The sequence below is a fragment of the Solenopsis invicta genome, chromosome 5 (genome assembly GCF_016802725.1).
Source record: "Solenopsis invicta isolate M01_SB chromosome 5, UNIL_Sinv_3.0, whole genome shotgun sequence".
Taxonomy (NCBI): domain Eukaryota; kingdom Metazoa; phylum Arthropoda; class Insecta; order Hymenoptera; family Formicidae; genus Solenopsis; species Solenopsis invicta.
The window spans coordinates 768,331-787,266 of record NC_052668.1 but is presented as its reverse complement, the minus strand read 5'-3'; the positions used below and the strand labels follow the sequence as shown (position 1 = coordinate 787,266).

At 33.7% G+C, this 18,936-nt stretch overlaps 2 protein-coding genes across 4 annotated transcripts in view; both read left to right on the top strand.

Annotated features, from left to right (window-relative positions):
• The window catches only part of LOC105204282 (membrane metallo-endopeptidase-like 1), a 40,043-nt gene extending 23,223 nt beyond the window's left edge, over window positions 1-16,820 (top strand). The window contains exons 5-18 of the mRNA XM_039449026.1: window positions 3,632-3,843; window positions 11,157-11,816; window positions 11,889-11,978; window positions 12,052-12,190; window positions 12,268-12,397; window positions 13,889-13,982; window positions 14,084-14,260; window positions 14,332-14,429; window positions 14,523-14,578; window positions 14,731-14,782; window positions 14,926-14,993; window positions 15,418-15,554; window positions 15,657-15,824; window positions 16,523-16,820. Coding sequence (XP_039304960.1) covers window positions 3,632-3,843; window positions 11,157-11,816; window positions 11,889-11,978; window positions 12,052-12,190; window positions 12,268-12,397; window positions 13,889-13,982; window positions 14,084-14,260; window positions 14,332-14,429; window positions 14,523-14,578; window positions 14,731-14,782; window positions 14,926-14,993; window positions 15,418-15,554; window positions 15,657-15,824; window positions 16,523-16,699 — 2,258 coding nt within the window. The 3' untranslated portion in view covers window positions 16,700-16,820. The remainder of the gene's footprint in view (window positions 1-3,631; window positions 3,844-11,156; window positions 11,817-11,888; window positions 11,979-12,051; window positions 12,191-12,267; window positions 12,398-13,888; window positions 13,983-14,083; window positions 14,261-14,331; window positions 14,430-14,522; window positions 14,579-14,730; window positions 14,783-14,925; window positions 14,994-15,417; window positions 15,555-15,656; window positions 15,825-16,522) is intronic.
• Window positions 16,821-17,439: 619 nt separating this feature from the next.
• LOC105204290 (lipase 3) overlaps window positions 17,440-18,936 on the top strand; it is a 28,578-nt gene continuing 27,081 nt past the window's right edge. Inside the window, exon 1 of one of the 3 annotated variants that reach the window (XM_039449021.1) lies at window positions 17,440-17,537. In XM_039449021.1, coding sequence (XP_039304955.1) covers window positions 17,518-17,537 — 20 coding nt within the window. In that variant the 5' untranslated portion in view covers window positions 17,440-17,517. The remainder of the gene's footprint in view (window positions 17,538-18,936) is intronic. The other 2 variants (XM_039449022.1, XM_039449020.1) reach the window with 2 other exon arrangements.

Sequence of the window (18,936 nt, the reverse complement as noted above, 5' to 3'; positions counted from 1 at the left end):
TCTAGACTAGTCCATTGATTTCATTGCGATCTATAAGTTGTATGGAAATGGGAGAAATTAATTGAATCAAATAAATTAAGTATCTTTAATCTTTCGTTCCTTTTTCGAATGCAAGATTACGATATCAAAAAGTATCGACAAACTACGTTGAAAACTACGTTTTGTTACGATAAAAACTAGTTTTCCTCGCTAATAATGATCCAAGATAACTTTCCAAGTTCCTACTTCCGCAAGCTAATGCCTCGGCAGTCATTAACGCAAGATGCTGTTTTTCAATTAAGCAAAGCTTCTCTGGTTGCTGACAGAGAAATGGCGGAAGCGGCAGTTTATACTGCGACGATAACGCGCGATCGTGAACAGGATATATTTTGCGAAAAGAATAACCTTTATTCATCGGCGGCGGTGGTGGCCGCGAGTATCGCCGAGTACTCCCCTCGGCGTTTCTCCTTGCATGAGATTTTACGGCGGATGCACGCATTACGGAATTTTTGTGAGACTGCACCGAGCGACGAACAAAAAGCGTCGTATTTTATAGAGCGAACCCCTTCGTCAGTGTTTGGTCAGAAAACACCTCTTCCGGTCTCGCGGAACTTCCCGTGCCTCGAGAGGCAGCCTTCCGAGACGTTCTCATGAAAATATTCACTATATAGAGACGCGCGAGTAACAAAGCTTTACTGCAACAGTCTCGAGGTATTTTGTATTAAAAATGTAACTTTTTATAACTGCCTATTGCGCGATTAGAAAACAAATTGTAGAAAGTAATCGGAGCATCATTTGCCACGTTTCACTAAAAATTTATATAACAATTCAAAGTCTCTTATTTTTAAATAATTAAATTTAAAAATATCAATAATTTATCTATAAGAAACTTAGCTTCAAAATTATTTATACGTAATAAACGTGAGACTGCTAAGGATATTTATAATCGACCGAATGTAAAAGATATGCATGTAATGTATTCTACTACGAAAATATATTACTATTCGTAAAGAAACATCCCCTCAAAAAAAAAACCCTGCGTCCCCTGCGTGAACACTCATTATCATCGCAAACGCAAACGACACAAACTGTTTAATTTCGCAATTGCGTGCGTTTTACAAGCAATTCGGCGTCGCCCCCACGTCGCGCGCAGAATTTCTCCTCTGCATGGAATCTCCACCAAAATCGCGTGAATTTGTCCGCGACGGAGAGACTTATTCACTTATTTCAGAATTTCTCTCCGGGAAAACCGACGATGTTGACGCGAGCCGAAGGTCACACGTCCGATGGCAGGATTATTTCCAAGGATGCGTCTCGGAGGTGGATGCGCCGCGTTCTTTTGCACCTCTCTTTTGTATCTTTGCGCTTGCCAATGGATCCGCGCGGGAACGTCTCCGTATTCCCGGAGGGAGCCTTCGAACCGACCTCTCGACACCGAGAGAGGCGGTGCACGCAACTGCATAAAAGAACGGCTCCGAAGAGAAGATTCATCACGCGCGCGCGGCGTCGCCGTCCCCTCTGATTCGATAATAATTATCGACCTTGCGGTGAAAAAAAAAAATCCGCGGGAATACTAATAACCCGCGAGACAATGCAACGCGCCAAAATGCAACGCGCCAAAAGCGGCGTACCCTTTATCTTGTTCCGCGAGCGTTTGCCAATAGCTCTCGGCGTGTGCTGTCCTAGAAATTCCACCTGGCGAGGAAGTGCGCACGCGCGAGACTGATTTTTTTTTCCTTATAATTAAAGGATACATATGAATTTTAGCTTTAGCTTTCCTACTCCATTTACTTAAATCCACTTAACATTTCGTGGCACACCCGTGGAGAAAAGTTTCTTCGAATAAAAATAAAATTTGTTTGAATGGAAGAGATTTGTGCATTGCTATACGGTTAAAGAAAAGTTTCTTTGAAGATTTGAAGAAATGTTTTGGTTGTGTAACCCAAATTTTTTTTTTATGAAAAAAAGTATATTTTAAAAACCAGAACAACTAAATTATTTCTTACATTTCTGCCAATATTTTCTTCGAATTAAAAGATCGTTTGTTGAAATTAATTAAATAATTTATTTTGAAAAGAAGAGCTAGTAACATTTCTTGAAATCGAATAAACATTTATTTTTCTCAAAGCTATTTTCGCTTCAAATTAAAAAGAAATCAAGTTGGAGAAACGATTTCCTCAATTTAAACGTAACTTTTCTCTGGGTGGCATTTATAAAAACGTGTGTGTGTCATATATAAATGTACACGAGTGGCCGGAATGTATCGAGCTCGGGTCCGTGAGTTCGCTAAACCCAAATGACTGTGCGGATCAGTCATCCTATGCGGAAGCGACAGATTGAAGGAGGAAAAAAGACCTCACGCTGCGCTTGCGGTTAGGGAAGAAAATGATTGTACGTGCGGAAAATGAGCTTTCGCGCGAGGTGGACGTAAAATTGATGCCGCGTTTGGCAAGCAGGTGCCTTTTACGAGAGGCATAATAGCCCGCGCCATATCGCGGCACTTTTCTCTCGCGACGACGGCGTTCGAGGCCGAGAGACGGAATTACAGCGACAAATTACGGCGACGTTCACGCACATATTTTGACACTAGCTATTACGTACGCACAAAGAAGACGGAGAAAACGCGTTCGTAACATCGCGTTCTTATGCATCACTAACGTAAACGTTTATACTTGCGTATAAACGTAAATCAGGACAAAAGTCGAGATCTCATTGGTGTCGCCAGCTTAACACCTTCGTGACAATTAACGTCGCGCCGTGTGTGGAAATGTGAATCATCGTTTTAAAAATGACGAAGACACGTTAACCGGTAGCGTCACGACACTTAATGCCAACGCGCGTGTAGCGACTTCGTTATCGCGCCGAGAGCCGCAAAAATCCGCGAACGATCCCTGCCTTTTACGAAGACGCACTCTCTATCGCTAACATAGACGTTAGTTTTACGATAACTGCAAATGTTAGCACGAAACTCTCGAACCTTCTTCTTCACTTCGTTCGCCCACTCGTTAACCCGGTTACGATAAATCGCAGTTAGCGTATTCCTTGTTCGACCACATTTCCTCGCCGTCTTCGCGGACGTTATCGTGGTGCGATCAACGACTTTTAGAATATAGAAACTCACGGTCTTACAACTCTGAGCGAATCGAGCGAGCAGATTAGGCGTAATTATTGCCACGAGTTATTGTCCCGAAAGACTGTAAAATTGTCGACGTAACGAAAATTGTATTTCATAAGAGTTTCTCTTTCTGCAACGAATTTTCAGACGCCTCGCCGCCGCAAGTCATACGACGTAAATTCTAATTAGCGTCTTCTAATTACGCTATTTCGATACTCTTAACGTAAGCGTAATCTCGACGTACTAATACGATATCGCGCATTGCGAGACGTTCTTGAATAGTCGTTCTCAAATAAACGCAATATATTCGCTCGCGGGCCTTTAAAATTACCATTACTATACGCGAGCCGCAAATAGCGGGAAGGTCGCGAATAAAGATCAACTTAATTGCACTGCCAAAGTGCATAGATATCTATACTATGGCATTGATAATTCAATAATCAAAGCAATCAAAGAGTCATGCCTGACTTGCATAATATTATTTTCGTTCATAATTGTGGTCCATGATATGTTTGTTGAATCACAAAATGTTTTCAGATACAGCGGAGAGGCAAGGTCTCCAGCCTATTATTAACACTATATCCCGAATAGGTGGATGGCCAATGATAATGGAACCGGAGGAATGGAACGAGGAGGAGTACAGCTGGCAAAAAGTGGATGATCAATATATGCATTTAACAGGTAGCAATGCTTTCCACGAGGTGGAGGTATGGAACTTTGCTTCGGAAACACCTCAAAAAATGATATTTGTACGTATCACCTGTGCTACGTAAATTCCTAATGAAAATTATGATTATACTAATATTACATCGCCAGCTGAAAAAGGGAGATAAAAGTTCAATATTAAGATGTATATATATATATATATATATATATATATATATATATATATCTCAGAGATGGGCATTATTGAATAATTTTTTATTTAAATAATAAAAAATTGATGAATAAAAATTTATTCATTATTTGGCCTCTTATAAATGACGAATAAAAATTTATTCGTTATTCAGTCTCTCGTAAATAATGAATAAAAATTTATTCGTTACGTGTAAATGATGAATAAAAATTTAATCATTATTCAGCTACTTAAAAGTGACAAATAAAAATTTAAACATTATTTGGTCATTCTTAAATAATGAATTAGCACTTATCCTTTATTCAATACATCTTGAATAAGGAACAAAAATTTATTTTTCTATTCAATTCTCTTTGAATAACGAAATAAACGATTGAAATTATTATTATTTTTATTCTATAAATTCTGAATAACGAATAAAGATTAATTTCTAATTTTGTTTGTAACAAATAACTGCCTTAGCATTAACTGATATACAGGGTGATTCAGAATAACCTTATGTCCTTGAAGAGACATATTACTGAGGTTATTCTGAAACTACTTTTCCTTTGGCAAAAATTTATCCAAAGCGTAGTTTTTAAATAATAAAAGGAAATAACCGGGCGCAGTGAGGCAGGGCCGGCGCAATTCACCGTTCGATACGAGCGATTACGTGAGGCGATCGCAGTGATAAGCTGACAGCTAGAACACTGCTTTTCCTCCCTTTCCTCTATCTCTCTCACTCTCTTTCCCGCTTTTTCAAAGCCTCTATCTCATTTTCATTCTTATTCTTTTCTTATTTATTTACGTTATCAATTCATACACTAACACTGAAATAATGCTAGAATTAAAAACGATATTTAATTATTTGACGTCTTGCTTTTAATAATTCTGTATGTGTAAAAAATATTTTTTTTTAGTAAAAAATAACATATTTAAAATGCGTGATTAAAAAATAAAAATGCAAAGTGAAAGAGAGAGAGAGAGAGAGAGAGAGAGAGAGAGAGACTAGTTTGATCAAATTTGAACGTGTATACTCATTTATCATTTTTTTTTTTAGTAATTCTCACGCGTGATTAGTAGTGACTAATAGTGATTGACGATAGTGATTTGTATAAAGTAATGCCTTAGTAATTTTCAATCAAAAAATGATTACAGTGACAAGTGATGTGATTTAAGAAGAAAAGAGAAAAATCTCGAGTTTAATATGGATATTTTGTCTTTGTGAAGATAAAGCTGATTGCTGTGCAAGATGATAAGTGAGTACACATGTTCAAATTTGATTGTACTTGTCTCTCTCTCTCTCTCTCTCTCTTTCTCTTTTACTCTGCAATTTGATTTTTTAATCACGCGTTTTAAATATGCTATTTTTGACTTAAAAAGAATATTTTTTTACTCGTACAAAATTATTAAAAGGAAGACGTCAAATAATTAAATATTGTTTCTAATTCTAACATTATTTTAGTGTCAGTGCATGAATTGATAAATAAATAAGAAAAAAATGATAATGAGAATGGGATAGAGGTTTTGAAAGAGTGGGAAAGAGAGAAAGAGAGAGAAGAGTGGGAGAGAGGGAAAGCAATGTTCGACCTGTCAGCTGGTCATTGCCTCTTGTAATCGCCCCTAACGAATAATGATTTGTATCGGCCTGTCTCACCGCTATACTCGTCCGGTTATTGGATAACTATTTCTTTTTATAATTTAAAAACTAAGCTTTGGAGAAATTTTTGCCAAATAAAAAGTTGTTTCAGAATAACCTCAGGAATATGTCTTTTCAAGGATATAAGGTTATTTTGAATCACCCTGTATATCATAATAATTTAAAGTTATTTTACTGATAACTAAAGAATGTAAAGGATTTGAAAAAAATGTTATCGGTTAACATAGTTTTAAAAATTTTAATATAATATATTTATTACATGTGTATGTGTGTGTGCGTGCGTGCGCACGCGTGCATGTGTTACCATTTTTGTTTTATGTTGCTTGTTGTTAAAACTCGTTCTTCGAAGTTTTCATCCATTAGTCTATTATAGCGTGGCAAATTATGCACTGTTGCATATGAGAATAATCGTTCCACTGGAGCAGAAGAAGGTATCGGCGTATTATATTTGATAAATAATTTTTTTACAATTGGATATGCGTTAATTGCAAATATATTTTTACATGGCTCGTATATGTATTTTCGTACTTCCATTTCAACAGAATTTTCAAATGTTTCTAATGATGAAACGGAATTATTTTCTTCATCTCCAAAGTCAAAAAAATCATCATTTAAATTTTGATTGGAAGCAGTAATTAGTTGAATTCTACTTTCAATTCGGGCAGCATGTATCACAGCTTTATAAGCTTCTGATTGAGCAGTATCACTTAAGCATTTAATCCACTGTTTTGAATTTTGGATGTACAATGGCTGCAATTGCTGCGAAACATCCGTTTCCTTGAATATTAAAAAAATCGGTAAATCTTCTTTCAATGCTGCTTAATAAACCTTCTGCTATTAGTTGACAACAGACTAAATTACTGTCATTGCTAATGCGCCTTAATTTTTGACGCAGAGAAACTAAGCATGAAAGTAGATATCCATATGAACATTGTGGTTCTCCTTGTAGTTTATCAATAGTTTCTGCAACTGGTCGCGAACATATGAGATATTCCTCAATATATTGAAAACTTGTATCTTTTAGGGGATTAGAAAGTTTAAGCTGTTCATTAGTCTCTGATATTTTTTCTCTTAAAAAACATATTTGTTTAGAGAATAGAATAATGAATTCCATCTAGTGAAAATTTGTTTTATTAGTGCTTTCTCTAGATGCTGTATTAAAATTTCTCTTTTTTTTGGAGAACGTAATTGTTTCCACAATACCTCACATCGAGTAATGGTTTCATTGTGCCGTGCAGCTAGTGTTCTCGTATTTTTTATGCAATTTCTAACATCCATAGTCGCAATTAAATTTAATGTGTGACTTGCACATCGATAATGTACTGATAACATTGTATTTAATTGAAAATCAGGAAAATCTATTGGTATCGCCGGAATATTATTTAATAATTGATGTTTAATTATTTCTTCATCAGAAACACTTTCATTATCATTATCATCATTGTCAAAATGATCAAGTATACTTTCGTTAAATAAATTTAGAGATGATTGAATACCAAATTCATGAAAAGCTTTTACAAAATTTGTTCCGTTATCAGTAATAACAGCAACAATTTTGTTGGTATTTAATCTAAAAGATGTATGAATTTCATGCATCAATTGTGCTAATTGACCATAAGAATGGGTTCCTAAAAATCGACGGCAAGCAAATGCTGCTGATTTTCTAATTAAACTTTTGGAATCGATCCAGTGGACAGTAATTCCTAAAAATCGACGAGTACTACTTGTCCAGATGTCAGCTGTGGCACAAACATAGTCAACTTCTTCAGTTCGATAAGTACTTAACCTACAAAAGAAAAACGAAAATTTTGGAAAAGTGGCGATTTATTTCTCAACATATTCTCCTTTTAGCTCGATACACTTGATCCAGCGATGCTCCAACTTCTTTAACCCATTTGAAAAATATGTTTTCTCAAGGTCTGCAAAGTAGGCCTCCGTGGCGGCGATGACTTCCTCATTCGACTAAAATTTCTGCCCGGCGAGTGACTTTTTCAAGTTTGGAAACAAAAAAAAGTCGCACGGGGCCAAATTTGGAAAATACGGTGGATGGGGCAGCAGTTCGTAGTGCAATTCGACCAATTTGGCCGTGGCGACGGCGGAGATGTGAGCCGGTGCGTTGTCATGGTGGAAGAGCACTTTTTTCTTCGCCAAATGGGGCCATTTTTTCTGCGTCGAATCGGCCCAATAATTCGGCATAGTAGAGCCCTGTGACCATTTTGCCCTTCTCCAGGTAGTCGATGTAGATCACACTTTGTGAATTTCAGAAAACGGTGGCCATCACCTTTCCGGCCGATAGTACAGTCTTTGCCTTCTTCGGAGCACGTTCACCGGGTGAAGTCCACTGTTTCGACTGTTCCTTGGTCTCTGATGTGTACCAGTGGATCCATGTTTCATCGATGGTCACAAAACGACGTAGAAACTCCTTCGGATTGCGCTTAAACAACGTCAAACACTGCTCTGAAGTGGTTTCACGGTTGCGCTTGTTGTTCGGAGTGAGCAAACGCGGCACCCATCGCGCCGACAGCTTTCTTATGCCCAAAATTTCATTCAGGATATGACCCACGCGGCCTTTGCCTACTGTTTCAGTTATCTCGCGCACCTTCAATCAGCGGTTTACCAATACGAGATCGTGGATTTTTGTCACGTTATCCTCCGTGGTAGCCATTTTTGGGGCACCTGGGCGTGGCTCATCAAAAACCGACGTGCGACCACGTTGAAACTCGTTAAACCAATTTTTGACGGTCGCCATCGAAGGAGAAGAGTCACCGTACACAGCATCCAAGCACTCTTTGATTTCGCTGCGCGATTTCTCTTCCAAAAACAAGAATCGAATCACCGACCGATATTGCTCTTTTTCCATTTTTCTAAAATCCGCGGACACGCCCGTTTCCACACGCGGTCAAAACAAAACTACGAGTCCGATTCGGCTGAAATTTTGACAGTAGCCGTCTACGAGAATGTACTACACGATAGTAAATCTCTCTTGCGATACTGACACCATCGGGCAGTGAGACTAAGTACTTATCAGACCGCCCTCGTAATATGCGTTGTAATCCTTTTATATTTTGGCAATGTTGTTTCGCTATTTTTCTTCCTAAAGTACGTTTCGTCAAATGGTTAATAAAAACGTTTTCTTTTGATAATAAGAGATCGTCAAACATTTTGCAAAAAAAAGGCATATCAATTGTTGAGAGAGGTGCCATGCTCTCCAAAATATAATTTATTACATTTTTTTCATATTGATTGTAATAATAAATTTTTGTCTTCTTGGTGTATATTTTCATCATCTAATATTTGTTTCTTAGTTTTCACATTATCTAAATATTCATCTCGATACACAAATAAATGTGTTCTTTTCAAGTGAGAAATAAAATTAGAAGATGAACGTACCATGCCTTTAATTTTAAAAATTCAATGTCAGGCTCAGATAAATAAGATTCTAATAAAGAGAAATATAAAGGACAATGAGGGCTACGCCAGCCCATACAACACCAAAATCATTCATAAATATTTCACTTGAGAAAATAAAACGTTACAGAAAGATTCCTGAAATATCTCTACAACGATGTCTCTAAGATATCAAAATGTTCGTCTTTAAAATCTTGCAAAAATATTGCTGAAAGTTTTCTGAAATTTTTCTAAAATATTGGCGATCGTAATCCTCTGAATATAATTAATTTAAAATTATTTCTGAAGTTTTTTAAATCTAAAGTATACTTAACTTTAAAGTATACTCCAACTGTTTAGCACACATCAATCGTCCACTCAGCAAAAGCAATACGCCGAGAATGGACTTAAAATATTTTGCTCAGCCAGTCAGCAAAAGCAACAAAACAAATTTTCTGTTTGCATATATATTAATATACTCAAGCAAAAAATTTGCTGAATTTTACAAAATTTAAGAAGTCCAATTTTGTAATAATTATAAAATATATAAAATAATTATAAAGTATACAAGAATTGTCCTTTGTATCATATTTGTATCTTTAATTCTTTTTTCGGAATTGCATAATTTGCATATTCCTGGAATAGATCCTGTCAAGGATAAATTTTCAGCATCTAATTTGAAATATTGGTCGTCAAGATATGATGTCTCCTGACATTTAATCTTCAAGATTGTCAACTGATTGATGCTTTCCATAGCTGTAGAACCGGATGCACTCAAATCCAAAAAATCAACATGTGCATCTATACTATTAATAGAGTCTTTTTCAACAGCAATTGGATTATCCAATTTATATATTCCAAAATATTTACTACCTGTGTTCAAACAATACAATCTAAAATTTTAATCTCAATTATAAAATATGTTATTTCTAATCTTTATTTCTAATTTTTAATCTTACCTGGACAAGAATTCACAACTACAATTACAACGAGTTGGAAATTATAGAAATATTTCACGTACTACTGTAAGCGAACGAGCAAGAAGCGTCTTTACCGAACTGTAGAACATTCGATACGAGAAGTTTACGATATTTTTCTAGAAGTAAGTTATGTGAACACATAGTATAGAGGAGAAAGAGGTCAAAGTGTTGTTTAACAGATTTTAGACTCAAAAATATGTGCCATATGACCTCTACTTTGTTGTCTTGTTTACATTACTTATGTATTACTAAATAATTTCAATCGTTTATTTTGTTATTCAAATAGAATTAAATAGGTAAATAAATTTTTGTTCCTTATTCAAAATGTATTGAATAAAGGATAGGTGCTTATTCATTATTTAAGAATGACTAAATAACGTTTAAATTTTTATTCGTCATTTTCAAGTAGCTGAATAATGATTAAACTTTTATTCATCATTCACAAGTGAATGAATAACGAATAAATTTTTATTCATTATTTATAAGAGGCTAAATAACGAGTAAATTTTTATTCATTATTTACAAGCGGCTGAATAACGAATAAATTTTTATTCGTCATTCACAAGTAATTGAATAACAAATAAACTTTTATTCATTATTTATAAAAAACCGAATAACGAATAAATTTTTATTCATTATTTACGAGAGGCTGATTAACGAATAAATTTTTATTCATTATTTATAAGAGGCTGAATAACGAATAAATTTTTATTCATTATTTACGAGAGGCTGAATAACGAATAAATTTTTATTCGTCATTTATAAGAGGCCGAATAATGAATAAATTTTTATTCATCAATTATCAATCATTGAATGTCAATCATGCCCATCCTTGATATATATATATATATATAGAGAGAGATATATATATATATATAGAGAGAGAGAGAGAGAGAGAGAGAGAGAGAGAGAGAGAGAGAGAGAGAGGGGGGAAAGAGAGAGAGAGAGAGTTTCATAATTAAATTCTATATGTTAATATGAAATTTTCCAAAATCCGCGAGGTACTTGGACCTGCCTTTGTGAATAAAAGTGTAATTATGGTGTAATTGGATTTTATAATTGCGTTACATAATTCATAGTACTACTGTGCGTCTTGTTTCTATTTTGCTTTTTCTATTTTATATAGGTATAAATTTATATTTAAAAAATATGCTTCAATTTCTCAACAATGATATTTTAAAATAAAACTTTTATTGCTAGATACGCATTCCAGAGTTACTTTTGAAATCATACTTTAACTGGATTAATTTCAACGATAGCAAAGAAGCATATGACGAAAGCGACGAGCAGGAAGATAGTCAAGAACTTGGAAGCAAAGACAAAAGTGATAATAACAATAACGATGACGATGATAATAATAATCATGATAAAGATAATAACGACAATGAAGATGACGATAATGATGGTGATACAAACGAACAATCTAATGATGAAAACACAAAGAAAGAGGTTAGTATGAAAAAGATCGGTAAGTTGGTGAAAAATACAAATGTGAAGCATAGCAGAAAAATGAAGAGTATCATTTATTCCACGAAACATGAAAATTATAAGACAAAAAAAGAAAAGGTAAAAAGACGAGTAATACCAACAAATGTTAGAGAAAAATTACTCTCGCCAAAAAACGAAAAAAATCACATGAAGCAAGCACGTAGGGAGAGACTGCAGAAAATTTTAGAGGCGACAACACCACAAATTAGCACAGAAAATATAACTGACATAGATAACTTTAGAAAGCAGTATGCTGATTACATCTCAAAAGTAGCACGCGCCACAGCGAAAGCAAGAGGCGTCGAGATTACGGAAAAACATATGAATAAAGATATTCAAGACATGATCGATTTCCAAATAAAGCTATTTCATGTAAGTGTTGCAATGCTTCATCAAACAACAAACAAGAAAAATAATAATACACGTAATGATAATGTATTCTAGATTCTGGGCAACAGGAGACATAAAACAATGAAGCTCACTGATCTCCAAGAATGGTATGATAAAAAAAATCCTAAAACTGCTAATAGCAAAGTAAGTTGTTATTTTAATCGATTAACATCATGTGTAATTTTCTCTGATTAAATAAGCTTGATTAAAATCGCAGATTAACTGGCTACACAAAATTGGGGAAATATTTGATGAGGCCCATGTAGACATAGATGTCAATTCAAATCTAACTATTTATTCAAATTATGTCGCAAATCTTGTCACTTTGTTAGACGAGACGTCAAGTAGAACAATCGGTAAATTCTGAAAAAAAGTGCTGCTATCATAATAAAATATCGTCAATAAATATACTTACGTGGAGTATATATTTCAGTGAACTACATACATTGGAATTTTTTGAGCAACATAATAAAAACTACTACAAGTGAAATGAAAAAATTATACTACGAATGGGAAAAGAAACAGAAAAATGATAATGCACAAATTTTTGGAATGCCAAAGAGGTGTGGTATAAGCTCTTTTATGTGTAAAACAAGAGTTCGCTTTTCAACTAACTGAAAATATAACTCCTTATATTATATTCTTTTATAAAACATAGTTTTAATGCACAATTCAAAATCAAAGTTTTAAATTTTATATGTGTGTACGAAGTGTGATCAAAAAGTAAGATGACTTTTCATTTTTATAAAAAAATATTCATTTATTCATCCAAAATTATGTTATCCCCTTCAAAATAATCCCCCTCTGATACAATGCATTTGTGCCAGTGCTTTTTCCAGTCGTCAAAACATTTCTGAAATGCACTTTTGGGTATTGCCTTGAGCTCCTCCAGCGATGCAGCCTTAATCTCCTCAATCGTCGCAAATCTTTGTCCTTTCATAGGCCTTTTCAATTTTGGGAAGAGGAAAAAGTCGCAGGGGGCCAAGTCTGGTGAATACGGTGGCTGAGGCATGATGATAGTATTGTTTTTGGCCAAAAAAGTACTCACTAGTAACGACGTGTGCGCAGGTGCATTATCATGGTGCAGAATCCATGAATTTTCTTTCCACACTTCCGGACGTTTTTTTCTTATTAATTCACGCAAACGCCGCATAACTTCAAGGTAATACTCCTTGTTTACCGTACGACCTTGTGGTAGGAATTCTTGATGCACAACGTCATGGTAATCAAAGAAAACTGTGAGCAAAACCTTCACATTCGAACGAACTTGGCGTGCCTTTTTCGGTCTTGGCTCTCCTGGGCTCTTCCACTGGGATGATTGGGCTTTGGTTTCAACGTCATAACCATATACCCATTTCGTCACCAGTTATAACCCTTTTGAGCAGATCAGGATCATCATTGACGTCGTTCAACATGTCTTGGGCGATGTTCATGCGACGCTGCTTCTGATCAAAATTAAGCAATTTTAGAACGAATTTCGCTGACACACGTGTCATACCCAAAACATCCGTTAAAATTGATTGGCATGAGCCGATATGTTAAGATCATCAGCTATTTCTGTAATTGTGATTCGACGATTTTTCAACACAATTTCTTTCACTTCCTGAACATTTTCGTCGGTTTTTGACGTGCTGGGGCGTCCAGAGCGAGGTTCATCGTTAACATTTTCTCGGCCCTCTTGGAATAACTTATACCATTTATAAACATTTTTTTTGCTTAAAGTTGACTCACCGTACGCCATTGTCAACATTTTAAGAGTTTTTGTACACTTAATATTTTTTACACAAAAATTAATACAAACTCTCTGCTCCATTATTTTCAACAGTAAAAAATCGCCGAGCACGCAAACACGAGTCTAACCTTTATGCCTCTCACATAAAAACAACACATGCTATATAGTCAAAACTGTGAACATGATCGTGACGAGTGTACCAACACAAAAAAAAAAAAAAAAATTTGAAATTAGAGTGTACAGAGCGCGCGAAATTCAAAAAGTCACCTTACTTTTTGATCACACCTCGTATTTATATTGAACTCGCAATAAACTATTACAGATTGTTTGCAGAATGCTTACAGAAAAAAGAGATGAGAGATATTGCAGCATACGAATACGTGAAAAATCATTTTTCTGATGAAATCACGACAATAGTAAGCACATTGTACTGTTTAAAAGTTTTATTCTGCCAGTCCCTATATATCATAGCTCTCTGTTTAAAAATATATAATTAAATCATTCATTTCTAATGCAGGCATCAGACATGTTAGATGATATACAAAAGGAAGTCGAAGATGAAATTAAAAAGACGGATTGGTTGAATGATGATACTAAGGATATTATTTTAGCGAAGTTAATAAATATGAAGAAATTTATTGGATATCCAGATTGGTATAAAAATAACACTATTGTTAAAAAATATTTTCAAGGAGTAAGTTGTTCAAATTTATTAAATGCTACTACATAATAACTATTTGATTTAATTGCTCTATTTCATTATAGCTCACGGTCATTAATTCGTATTATGAAAATACACTCAGTTTTAATAGATACAGCAAGTGGAAATCATTGCGACAGATGCCAAATGAAAATGATGTATTGTAAGAAATGCATATACACATATTTATACCAGTATAATTACAGTTTTATTTCCTAATTTGCAAAACTAAACTTATATAAATTCCGTGTTACAGAATGATAAGTCCTATATTAGTAAATGCTGTTTTTGACGACTTCTTAGATGCTCTAGGTACGTCATATACCTTTTTTTAATGGCTTATATAAATTTGCAGCAATTTACATTAATTAGTGAATTATATAAATTTGTAATAATTTATTTCAACGTATACAAGTTTCTAATAATTCACATTATTACCGATGTTATGCTCTCTTCAATTATAGGTCTCTCGGCAGCGGATTTCCAGAGCCCATTGTTTGCTTATGATAGACCACAGTAAATAAACAGATTTGATTTAAAAAATATAGACGATGAGGAAACGTAGCGATAGATTTATATAAACTATATACAATTTCGACAATGTTATAATTTTTAATAAATTCTTACTAAATTGGTTTTCTAATTATTTTTTATTCCAGAGTTATTAATTATGGCGTTATTGGAGTAATAATGGCTCATGAAGTTAATCATGGATTCGATAACTATGGTAACGTTATCAAATAATAATTTACATTAAATTATTTGCTTTTCTAAATTATAGTACATACGTGTATATGTATATAAAATTATTGCGGTAATATAACAATAGCTATCACTTTTCAAGGGAAGCTGGAGTTAAAAGTAATATTCATAAGTTGTAACATCCATATAAAGAATATTATGAAAGAGGTATAAAAGCATAAAGAAAGATAGTAATCTGTTATAGTAATCATAACAAAATTTCTATCCTTTCTTACGTTGTTATCATTGTTATCATGTTCATAAATTTTTTGTATAAATGTTATAACTTATTCTCTTCTTCCTTTCTTGTTACTTTTAACCCTAGTTCCTTTACTGCAAAAAGTATATTTTCACAAATAATCTTTAAAAATGTTTAAGAAGTATGGTTAAACAAAGGACAATTTTTTTAGGATATACTTATAATAAGAAAGGAAAATTGATAAACTTATCATCTGCAGTAACTGAAGAACACGACAAAAGAACAGAATGTTTTGTAGAACAATTTAATAATTATTCCATTTCAAAGGAGTCAAATTACAAAATAAACGTTCGTTATTTGTTCTGCATTTGATTATCGTAATTCACATTATGTCTCTTGCTGTGTATTTTAAAAATATCTAATTGAATTGATTATTGAGAAAAATTGCAGGACTATGGAAAGAAGACGATAGGGGATAATATCGCTGACACAATGGGATTAGAGGCTGCGTTTAGAGCATATAAAAGGAGAGAAAGGGAATGCGAAAAAATGGACACTGTATTGCCGGGCCATGAAGATATTACTAATGATCAACTTTTCTTCTTATCCTTTGCTAATGTAAGTATACAGATAAATAGTGAATTCACAGATGTAAAAATTTGTTGTACGTACAAAATCGTGCATAAGCCCGACGCCGTGAAGGGGGTGAGGACTCACGAAATCGTTGGCCATGGAAAGGAATCCGAACGTTTGAATATAAGCGTATATTTATAAACGTTTGATAAGACTCACAAGCGGCAGCTCGTATTACAGCTGTGGTACCTCGAGTGATAATATTGTGTATGTGCTAACGGTGTGACTATGCTCTTCGTAGGTATGACTGCTGCTCGTGGCTAATTTCTTGACGGAGATGTGTTTTGTATCGAGGCTTGGAATGACTGATCGCCGCTTGAGTGTCAAGCGGCGTTTTTATATTGATCGCAATTGCGAAAGGCTATTGCCAATTGCAAGTGCGATGTTTGATATTTCCGCGCGGTTAGCGTATGTTAGTGTTGTCGCAACTAATTCGGGGAATTACCGTTGAGTTTTAAAGTTCCCGCGTTGCGATAGCGTTTTAAAAATAAGTTTAATTTCGTTCCGGTGCATGCTAACCAAAGATCGGTTGCCATGCCCCTAGTTATTATAATGCTCGGTTATAACAAAATAAATTATGAAAATAACAATAGTAATCAAAATAAATTATGAAAAAACAATACTAATTGAACTAAACGTTTATGTACATACTATAATGCATTAAATTGCGATAATATTTGCAGATTTTCTGTGAAGATATAACAAATAGAACCCTAGAAGAGGCCAAATCAGATATGCATAGCATCGGAAGACTGAGAGTGATAGGGTCTGTTTCAAATTCGCGAGACTTTGCCAAAGCTTACAATTGTCCGGTCGGCAGTGCGATGAATCCCGAAAAGAAATGTCATGTCTGGAAGTGACTTTTTTACACATAACTTACAAAATAAGTTTGCCAATGCTTAACAAAAATGGAAAACGATTAACAAAACTTACCTTATTACATATATCGATAAATAAAGGGAAGCATACGATATAAAACAATTGTTTTACTTTTTCTTCATTATAATAGTTTGTGATCTATATCATATTTTTATTTTTTATAAAGATAACAATTTAAAACATTTTTGTGCATCAATTATACATGAAAGACATACACAATGTGTGTAGTTATGATGCAAAGCGATGCCACGAAAGATCAAAGCATTAGAAAATTTTTTTTTAATACAAAGGACGATAGATAAAATGATCTAATTTTGTCTTAAATAATGAAACCATCATTATGCATGTTTTTTAGTTATATTTTTTAGTATGTTGAATTATTTATAAATGTTAATTTCAAGTTGGTCTGGTAGGAAATTATAATATTTACGTTATGTTACTTTTAATTAGTGTTTACTGAATATTCAAACGCTTATTACTTTCTGGGTTAATAAAAATTTGAGAGAAAAAGGAAAAGGTAAATGTGGAAATTAATTATTTCTTGAGTTTTAGACAATGCATTGATATACACGTTATCATAAGCGCCATTGCATTGGCATGTATCAGAAGGACAAACATGCGTTTCCGGCCTTAGACACTATCAATTCAATATAGTGATGTAGCTGTATCCTTCCGCTTAAAGTGATATATAAAAGCGTAAACTGTGCAATAATTTCACATTGTAGCGGAAAACATAAAAATATACATTTACTGCATAGTGCAACTGAATCTTATATCGGCTTCAGACAACGTTGCAACAATGAGATGGTGCGCTTTTTTGTAAGTAAATTATACACTGAGAAAAAAGTTTTTTTAATTTTAGTAAATGTATTTACTAAATCTACATTTACTTAATTTAAAAAAAAAATTTTTTTTAATTATAAAACTTTTTTTCTTAATTATAGTAAATTGTTTCATTCAAATAAATAAATGATTCTTTGTTTAAAAATTTATTTATATCTAACATAAAAAGGTATCGAAGTGTCCGCCTCAGATTTAAACGAGTTTGTTGTAGTACAAATAAAAATAAGGGACACGTTTTTTTATACGTGCCTCTTTTCACTTTTAGGGAGTAAAACACCGTTCTGAAGAAATTCGGTTTTTTTTCGAAGCGTATATTGTCGAAATGATAAGAGATAGAGAAAAAGTTTTAAATGAAAGTTGAATGTTTTGAAGAGTATTTTATAACAGCGGAAAAATCTTTTTAACTTTTTTTACACTTTTTCCCACCTCTTGTATATTCTTTTTAATTTTAATTTTTTTAACAAGCAAAATAAAGCTTATTTTATTACAAATTTAACGGTATATGATAACGTTACAAAGCGATATTCCTATTTTCCAAAAGTAATTAAAAATCTCTTTATACGCATAATACGCGCGTTTGTGCACTACGAAAGTGACTCCCTCCCGTTTCAACGTGCCTTTAATATGTTGCACAGATAAAAATAAAGGACACGTATTTTTTTATACGTGCCCTAATGCACTTTTAAGAGTGAAAGACCTCTTTGAAGAGAATCGGTTTCTTTCTCTCAAAGCGTGTATCGTCGATACTATAAGAGATAGAGAAAAATGTTCCGCATGAAAGTTGAATGGTTGCAAGAGTATATTATAACAGTGATGAAAAAAATTTTTTAAAAATTTCTTTTTTTAAATTTTTTCTCAACACTTACCTATTTTTTTCAAAACTTTTATTTTTTTTTATAAGCAAAGTAAAATTTATTTTATTACGAATTCAATGATATATGATAAAGTTATGTTTCAACATTTCCATTTTCAAAAATAATAGAAACTTCTCCATAAGCATATGGTACGTGTACTCGATACTTCACGCATCATGTTTTTCTTGCATTTTTCTGGAATACGAAATGACGAAAATATTTCAAGGACAGTCTGCGTAAATATCATAGAAACGCACAGCGAGAAAAACACTTACATAACTCTTGAATCTATACATATTAAGGTCAATACTGCCGAGAGACGTAAAAATTAAATTTCAAGATACGGATCCAAAATCCATGCATCAAGTGGCGTCGTTATGCATATTTCTACATTAACCAAATTTTGTATATAATAAACACAAATTGAATTGTATAAATGCAGTATAAAAGCGAAGAAATTTCTAACTAATTTTTAAATTAGTTTTATGTTAGTTTTCTTGTTGTTAGTCGATGAGATAGTA